At 37.3% G+C, this 9,821-nt stretch overlaps 1 protein-coding gene across 1 annotated transcript; it reads left to right on the forward strand.

The window, feature by feature from the left end:
- The first annotated feature begins 425 nt into the window (after positions 1-425).
- On the forward strand, positions 426-8,721 carry osr1 (odd-skipped related transcription factor 1). Its single transcript, XM_015010690.2, has 3 exons — positions 426-1,317; positions 6,698-7,405; positions 8,042-8,721. Exons 2-3 carry the CDS (start codon positions 6,726-6,728, stop codon positions 8,172-8,174), a joined length of 813 nt encoding a protein of 270 aa, XP_014866176.2. The 5' UTR covers positions 426-1,317; positions 6,698-6,725; the 3' UTR covers positions 8,175-8,721.
- Positions 8,722-9,821: the final 1,100 nt, after the last annotated feature.

The raw sequence follows: 9,821 nt of genomic DNA on the forward strand, positions 1-9,821 counted from the left end.
AATAATTAGGTTATTAGCAAGGCGCTGGAGGACTTATCTACACAAGAAGGAGGTAATTAAGCCATTTCATTCCAGCGTTTTGTACCTGTGACACATCTAAAACTGGAGGACAGTGGCCCTTGAGGGCTGGAGTTTGACATCCCTGGAATAGACTATTGAAACATATAACTCTGTGTCTGGTACATCTATACCAGTTTGCCTCTTTCATTTAAATTATTGAAATAAATCTAATTTTCAATTATATTCTAATTTGTTCCGATGAGCCTGCAGAACTGTTTCAGATTGAGAGCCTTGCTTTATTACAATAAATTTGAAAGGTGATGAATTATTTTTACTTGACTCTGTTTTGAATTTCTTTGTTGTTTGCAGATAGAGTGTTGATTGACTGTAACAACTATTATTATTAAGTGTGTGTCTGAGTGTTTCAGATCAAATACTGATGAAATTTTGGACTGACTACATCAAGAGTGCTGCACTAATGAGCAGTTAAAGATATTGCCTTGCTAAAGTTAGCTTAAGGCTTGATTTTTTTAAAATGATAATACAGAGAGTCAAATTCATTAATTTGGCCATCCTTCCTAATGAAGCTTCTTTGAAAGAATCAAAATTAAATATTTTTTTATTTTTTATTTTTTTATCTGCAGAGTCCTGCTGTAGTAACATGTGAGGCCTACAGGGGTCGTTATTCTCAAACATTTTTGCTTGTGGAGACCTGGACGTGCGCTGTGCTGATGTAAGTACAAGTGATTAAAATGACCAGAACATTATAAATGCATATGGACACACGTGGTATGAGCTGCAGTGGGACAAGCAGAGATATAAAAACTTATTAATAAAAAAAAAAAAAAAGCCTTAAGACGCTAAGTATTTATCAGTTACCCCAAGTTTCCATCAGTCACTTTGGATGAGTCCAGAAGCGTGTGCGCACCCTGATGGCCGAATAAAGAACCACCCCATCACATAGGGCCACATCTTCTCATTGTCCAGCTGTGCATGCTCTCCAGAGCGGTGCTGCGGTTATGGGCTGGCTGGCTGTGTGACGTGCCAGGAGGTGTCGGACTGTGGGCTGAGATAAAGAGGCGGCTGAGAAGAGAAGAGCGCGCAGAACAGTGCGGCGGAGCGCAGAGACGTGAACACCACAGTGCCTGAACATCTGAGCCCAGATCAGACCAGAGCAGAACAGATTAAGGCAGCCGGAACATGCTGCTGCCCCAGCCGACACATTAACGCCTCCGTCCCGGTTCAGACTGCTACGCAGCGGGCTTTCACGTTCAGAGCGTCCGGCGGGAGAAAACCTATAAAACTCAAATTTTATTGGTAAGTTTTTATATAATTTTTATTATTATTTTAATAATGTTAAGTAACTGTTTTTGGTCGCAAGTTTTATTATTAGAATTTTATTTATTTATTTTTTTTAACATAGTTATTTCCTTATTGACTTGAAGCGCAACAGGTGTTTCGCCTTCTTGTGACTGCATAGCTTTTACTGATGCTCAAAATAGTTTCTTTTTCATTTTTTAAAGCGTCTGAATTCTTTATTTTTATATGAAATGTGTTAATTTCACTTGCGATATCATTTATTCCCAACACATTTTAATAGCAATTGTCAATTTAACGTATATGTTTGCAAAAACCGGATACAACGCGCTGTTTTAAATTGATGAAATCCTTGTTTAATGAAGTCCAAAAGCAAAAGAAAATAAAAGATGCTCCTTCTCTGAATAAACATTTCTGTAGATACTTTCTGACACCTTCACTCCGTCCGGCCTCATCAACAGATTAATCACGCTGCTCCACCAAACCACACATGGGGTCTAATTAAGTTTAGATGCATGTAAAGCTGTCTTTGCGGGGAGAAATCTCACGGCTCCAACGACCAAACTGTGATTTATCTCAAGTTAAAAGCTCCTAACCTAACTCAGAATCAGCCACTACTTTGGTAGAAGTCACGCTTCCTGCACTCAGTTTGCTCTCCCTTAGAAGGCTCTTTTAAAAACTTTTTTTTAACAGTGAAACTCGGTATTTGTAATAACAAATGTGCCATATGGTGTTTTGTAACATTAAGCTGTTCATTTAAAGTCTCAGTACCAACATCCCAGATCAGTGCATTGTAATAAAAGTCAAATCAAAATTCCACTTCAGACAAATAATTCAATTCAGAATATATAAAGAAATTTGCTATGAAAATGTTCAGAACTGAGTAATTCACTCTGTTTTTGCTTCCTTTCTATTCTCTTATATTGGTTTCATTGTCAAATTTGCAACTATTCTACTTATGTTTGAAGTTTATCAGCTTTTTTTTTTTCACAAATCAGATCTTTACCAAGTAAAGTTCTTCTGTGTAGTTTTTTTTTATTGTTGTTGTCGTTGTTGTCCAAAGTACAGTAAGTAAATCTTAACCTAGAATTTCAGAAATTCTGGTTTTAACATTTCACTGAATCTAAAGTTCATGAGAGAGGTCTGGGTTTACAGTTTCCTGCTGACAGGTGTTTATTCTTCAGAGTGCAGTAAAGAAATTGTGCTCTTACCGAGTGCATGAGGACGCCGCGTTCTCCAAACACGCAGCCATTCATCATCTGTGATATAACGTCCACAACTTTTATAAATCATTGCTGCAGCTTCATAGGCATCAGAGCTCCTCTGCAAAGTTAATGCATTGTTACGGCAGAAAAAAATAAAAATAAAAAAGACAGACTTTCACAGACTTTCTGGGCTCACCTCCGAGTCTACTTTTTTCCATCTAGCTGAGAGAACAAACTCCAACAGGCCTTGAAGTGGAACCCTCATTTAATTTCGGATGTTATCCTCATGCAGGGTGCTTTAAAAATGTTTAGTGTTTCACGCTTGTACATAAAACTTTATAATTCCCACATAAACTGAAAGGAATAAAGAGAACGAGACATTAGAGAAAACTGCTCATTCTTAGCTGTAAATTTACGTGCCTTTGGGTTTAATCAAACATTTAAAGAGACAGGCAAAACCCGTACATGGTTTCTTTTTACCCCTTTGGTTTTCACTTTTTTGTTTTCCTAAATGTGTTAAAATGTAAATTATTGCAGCAGAGTGAAACAAATCCATCAGCAGGAGGAGTCCTGCGGGTCTTCTCCTCTTGGTGTGTTGAGGTGAAGGTGAGAAGCAGCATCCCACTGCAAAGCCCTCTAAGGCGCTGAATCTCACAGTCCGGACCGAACAGAGGGGGGGCCGTTCGACACCTTGGGGGCCCCTGCAGACGCAGAAGGGTTAACAGGAGCAGGGGACTTATCTCCTCTAATGACCTCCAGCATAAAAGTCAATTACTTCTGCATGGTGATCAGAAAGGAGGAGCCGGCGGGGGGCTGTTTGAGCACCTCTTCTCCTCATTAGCAACCTTTGCTGCAGTTTCAGGAGGGGCCTCCTTCAGTTCAGCTCTTTCAAATATCTGCGACGTCTGGCTAATTCTGGAAGATTCTCATTGTTTTTGTTTCCACTTTTTTTTTTTTAAATCACATACACATTTTTTTTTATGAATTAAATTATATGCCCCCAGATTTCAAATATAAAAATATATTCATTTAATAATAAAACTCATGATAGTTCTAACCCAATAAGGTGGAATTAATTGTTTCATGTGCTTTTTATTTTGACAAATATTCTGAGGAGTAGCCTTAACAAATTCCCATATTTTTTATTTATTTTACTTTTTAGAAATTCAGCTTTTTATATTTATAAATACTGAAGGAACCATATTTTTTTTAAACACCAGAACTTCTTCTATCAGCTTGACATGGTCAGCAACTTTTAGGGTTTAGTAATAGAAGTCATTGACTGAAATTAGATTGTCTTCCTTTATCCGACACCTGCTTTGTAAAATGATCTTTAGTTTCTGTATCAGTAGAATTGGAGCAAGAAAAAAAAGGAACTAACTGTATGAAACTGTTCAAGAAAATATGTTTAACATAAAATATGTCTAATTAGAAAATATTTTTTTCAAACATTTTATTTCAGTTTTGAAATATGCATTTCATCCCTAATGAATCTGTTCTGGATCATCAAAATTTATAATGTTATTTGAGTAGCAATATAAATATATATCCAACATTCTGATGAAAGCGTGATAATTTCGTCTCTAAGGCGTTTTAGACAAAGTCCCTAACTTATGTTCTCTAAAAACACACACGTGATGCAAAATAATAGCTTTCCTTCTTTGTGTATGTGATGAAAATTCCCTGCATTCAGTTCTTCCCCGTGAACAATACAGAAAACTGTTATTTTTTTAATTATTTACCTAATTGCACATTTAACAAGTTATTTACCTTTTTTATTGACTTATTTATGTTTAGTTATTTAAGCACTTTGAATTGCCTTGTTGCTGAAAATGTGCTATATAAATAAAATTACCTTACTTTACTTAATGACATAATGACATTACTTGTTATTTATTTCACTATTTAGCTACCTATAAAACTGGGTAGCTGACCTATTTATTTATTAGGGACTTAATTGATTACTATTTATTTCCTCATTTAAATTTACTTTTGACTAATGTATTTTACTGATTTCTCAATTACCTTCTGTGCCATTTTAAGTTTTATTTGCTTGCTTATTAAGCTACAGGCTGATGTATTTATTTTTTTTACTGAAATACACTATAGCTTAGATATGTATATTATTATTAGCTCTTTATTTCACTTTCTGATCTACTGACTTGCTTTTCCATGTACTAAATTAGTTAAATCATAGTTTAGATTTTAAAAAGCTGCTTTTCATTAAAGTGTCACCAAAATACTGATGTCATAACATGAAGAAAATAAATAAAAGGGCCTAAAAGTATAAAACTACTTTTTTTTTTTTTTTTTAAGAAAATGTTTTCACTTTTGTAATAAAATATCTTCTATATATGATTTTACAAAAAGTTTGCTGGAGTAGGTGGTTCCATAGGAGCTGACACTGCCAAGTTTAGCTACAGATGACAAAGAGCAAGCCTCTTGTGATATTTACTGTCATTAAGAGGACTTCAGAAAGGACATAAAAAACACGATTTTACAGACATTTTGTTTATTTTGCTGACAGACTAGAAGCCAATAAGAAATAACAGATTTTGTAACTTTCAAGAAATGAAGCAAGTATGCTCACAGACATTTATTATATCTCTGTTATTAGAGATAATTTCTCAATCGTGACACTCATGAATTTCACTCTGAATAAAACAGGAAATAAAGGCTAAAGAAAACAAAAAAATAAAAGCAAATAGCAGTTTATATACAAGCAATACAGGGATTTTTTTTTTTTTGGTAATTATATAAATAGTGAAGTCTTTTCTAAGGTGCCTCATCCTTATAGCTTTTCTCGTCTACGTTTATGGATAACTAGAACTTTCACAAACATTAAAACTAGCACCACCTTTGTGTGAGACATTGGCGATAGTAAGCATGTATTTGTGAACGCAGAATCGCTTTAAAACGTGCAAAACGACAGTAGCATTTAAAACTGTACTGTAACACGGTATAACCACAGATTTTCAACATTCAGATTGTAAAATCATGGAAAACTTTATGCGTTCATCCAGATATCTTTCTTTGAATTTCATTCACATAAAAGTCGACCTGTCCTTCCTTCAGTCAGGACACTTTCACAAACTCAGAACAGCAGCCGCATGTCTGTAAGCGGGTTTGATGTGAGCGACGTTGGGCCAAGGTGTGGCTCGTGCCCTAAAAACCTGAAGCTGCTGCTGCTGGGCGGCTCACGTCCATCATCATCTGCCTCAGACAAAGCAACATTATTGTCTATTGTTACTCTAGCTTATCAAACCTGATGTAACAGCTCGCAGGTATTTCTGTGGCTGAATGCTGTCATTCTCTCTCTCTGCCCTCAACAGCCCTGGGCATGTTTCTGGGACCAGGAAACACCCACACATACCTTCGGGAGTATGCACAAACGTTGGCAGTGGTTCTATATTTTCATTCACAGAGACGTTGGTCTCGAATATTCCATTAAAAAAATGAAGCGTATTCACAGTCAAGGTGATAAATCTTGGTTTACGCATTTATTATTATTCTTCACTGTTAAGACCAAAGTTTATCTTCACACAAATTTTAGAGTTTCAGGAACTTTTTTTTTTTTTCTGATACATGCCAATCAACCATAAACCTCTCTGGATGCCAAAGTATTCTAGTGTCAAATGTGACATAATGTGTCCCACTGCTGAAGCTTGGACCCAACAGAGAAAACAATCTCATAAAAATTAAATAATTTGAGGCAGTGCAATGGCCCAGTTAAAGTCCTGACCAAAAAACAGGATAAAATGCTGCTTTGAGTGATTAAAAACTACAAACATTAATGAACTGAAGCAACACTGGAAAGAAGAGCAGGTCCAAATTCCTCTGTAAAGATGTAACAGAAAGATAAAGTCATACAGAAAACCACTACTTTATTGCTACTGATTGTGTTCCTACAAGCCAAGAATTTTTATTCCCATAAATAATGGATGTTGGACACAGGATAAAATGCAGCTGTGGGGTGTCGGTTATTGTGTCCGTGGGCTTATCAGACAGAGTGGGTCCTCCAGAGGTCTAAGGATTCAGCTAGACCAAGGCCTGATAGCTGATCTACTTTCAAAGATCTGTCAGTGAAAATGATGTTTTGTTGGTTTATTGTTTGGACTCGGTTGTAATGAGCAACATGTTTATTTATTTTCATTCTGGTTCTCTGTGTTTATCAGACTGCCTGCGGGATTTGCAGTAGCAGCCATGGGCAGCAAGACTCTACCAGCTCCCGTCCCTCTTCACCCATCCCTTCAGCTGGCCAACTGCTCCCTCATCCAGACGTCCTCGGGTCTCCAGCTGCCAGCCGATCATTTTCAGAGCATCTACAGCTTCAGTGCTCTTCACGCCATCCATCTTCACCAGTGGACCCTCGGTTATCAACCTCTGGCCTTCCCCCGCTGCACATTCTCCAAGCTGCCTCCTCAGTTCTCCTCCATGGCCTCCATCCCCATATTTCCCCACCTCCTGCAGCCAAAGCTGGACACAGCAGGATTGCTGCAAAGCTCCAAGAGCAAACCACGCTTTGACTTTGCCAACCTGGCAGCAGCAGCGACGCAAGAGGACCATCTGAAGGTGGAGGACCTGAGCATGACGGGTGCTGCTGCTGCTGCTGCTGCAGCGCAGGTATCATCTCAACACCAGACCTCGGCCAGCCTGGGCTGCCTGCTGGATGTGACCAAACTGTCCTCACCTGAGCGCAAGTCCAGCCGAGGCAGACTGCCCTCTAAGACCAAGAAGGAATTCGTCTGCAAGTTTTGTGGCCGACATTTTACGAAATCCTACAACCTCTTGATCCACGAGAGGACGCACACAGACGAGAGGCCGTACACCTGCGACATCTGCCACAAGGCCTTCAGAAGACAGGACCACCTCAGGGACCACAGGTTAGAAAAATGCTTTATCGATGAAACACCTTGTTCTCATTCCAAAGGGACTGCGGCTTTTACAAAAATGTGAGCCAGTCAAATCCAGTATTTTTTTTTTCTCAGTCTTGTTGAAAGAGTGATGACTTGCAGGTATGGGGTTAAAAATAAGCCATTAAATCATCCTCGCTTTTGACAGCAGAGAGACAAAAACAAGACACTTCCTGCAATGATTAGAAGATTTATAGCATAAGTTGAACTTGTACACGGAAAACTACACGTACAAAACATTCAAAGTGTCGTCCATAAAAAACCTAAATTAACCTCGTCTCAACTCTACCAACGACATTTCTATTCAAAGTGCAGTCCTAACAGTTTCTTTGTCTGTTTTTTTCAATCCAAATTAAACGCTTTCTAAATATGGCTGCTGGCCACGTGAAGAGAAATATTTGATGACACGTCTACAAAGGCATCTGTGAATGTAGGTCACCCGTGGTAGCTGCCATGAATGAACTGCTGCTTGTGTAGATGCTACATCATATAAATGTATGTCTTTGACTTTATGGTGAAATGTTAAAAAAAAAAGAAAAAAAAGACTGACTTTGCTTGGAAGCCTTCCTGTAGCATAATATTGTGCCTTGTTGTTTCCCGCTGCAGATACATCCATTCCAAAGAAAAGCCCTTCAAATGTCAAGAGTGCGGAAAAGGATTCTGTCAGTCCAGGACGTTGGCTGTCCACAAAACATTACACATGCAAGTCAAGGAACTGAAGCCAGCCAAGATGAAGTGATTCACTGCAGCAGCAGGGAAAGGGACCGGGAACACTGGAAAAACAACACAACCAAAGACAACCGCCAAAGATATTTTCTCTCTTTTCTCATCTCAGCCGTTGGAGGTGCAGCTTTCAGTGTGAACATTCCTCAAGGAAGAAATGTTCCAGCAGCTGATTCTCCGTAGAAATAATGCAGAAATAAGCCTTAATAAAGACTGTGCGTTGGGCTATCCGTGCCTGATTTGGCAGCGAACTCAGTGGATGTGTGGAATGTGAAATGGACCTCAAAATAAAATAACAAACCTCCTGAGGCTGCTCAGCACAAATGTTTTGTTCCGAAGCTTATAACCTAAAGATGGACTCTGCATGTATGCAAGATATGTTTCTAGAAGCCATGTTAACGACACACAGATATCACATTCCAATGTTATTTTTGTACAGATGCATTATATCAAATTGTATTTTTGCACTTTAACCTGATTATTAATTATTGACATATATCACTGGATTTCCTAAACTTATTTTTTAAATGAATAATCATTTCTAAATAAAATATTTTACTGTATCAGGTTGGCTGTGTTCATCATTTAAATGATCTTAGATAGCCACTCCATGTAAAGGTCCAGTATTAATGCTCACAATAGCATGTTTTATTTGATGATGTTGAACCTTTAACCAGATGTTAGCATCTTCCGTTAGAGGAGAGAGATGCATCTTCTGGAGCCTCAGCAACCCCACCTCGGAAAACAAAGCGCAAAAGTGATAACTTGTATAATAACCATTTTTGATCACAATCACTTTGTAAATAATCCAAGCTTTATATAATATGTTGGTAAAAGAAAATAATACAAAATAACAACAAAACTACATTTATGTAGCTTCTCCAAGATGTAAATCACAGAAAGGCCATACATTTTTAAAATTCTCATCATGTTAATGAAGCAAAAAAGTTCATATATATATATATATATATATATATATATATATATATATATATATATATATATAGAGAGAGAGAGAGAGAGAGAGAGAGAGAGAGTTAAAGTTACTGAAACGTAATCATAGAGTTCTACTTTGTGCTGTAGTTCAGAAATACATTAAGGGGTTTAACAACTGCTTCCTTGTCATTTTTTAGAACAAAGCATTCTCATATTTCCCATTTTAAAATAAAAAATCTTCCTTGTAAAACTGCTTCAGTTGAACTCAACACCAAAATACATCTCATAATGTAACATGAAATCTGCAAACAGTAAAATGATATTTACTCCATCAGAGCACATGATTGACCCTTTTATGTGTGGCTCACCTCTTCACCCGTCCCTCCTCCGCCTCCATTTGCAGCTTTGACTCCTTGTGTTTATCACATGTATCTTTCCACATGAAATCAGTTTTGTGCTGACAAAATGTATAGAAAAGTTATCCTGCAGTTTAATAAAACAAATCTAAGATTTTTTTTTTCTCTTTAGCTTTTTTTTTTTTTTAGCTTTTTTTAAAATTAGTATTGTAGAATCAATTCACGCTGAAGTCAAGTGCTATAACCTGGGGTCTGTCCATGGGGAACAGTTCAAACCAGTAGAAGTTTTATGTAATGTATCTTTACATTACATACCTGTAATGTAAAGATACATTACAGGTATCTTTGATACCTGTAATGTTATTTTACCT

This window comes from Poecilia mexicana, unplaced genomic scaffold, assembly GCF_051168715.1.
Source record: "Poecilia mexicana isolate PSO_F unplaced genomic scaffold, ASM5116871v1 scaffold_22, whole genome shotgun sequence".
In the NCBI taxonomy this organism is placed as follows: domain Eukaryota; kingdom Metazoa; phylum Chordata; class Actinopteri; order Cyprinodontiformes; family Poeciliidae; genus Poecilia; species Poecilia mexicana.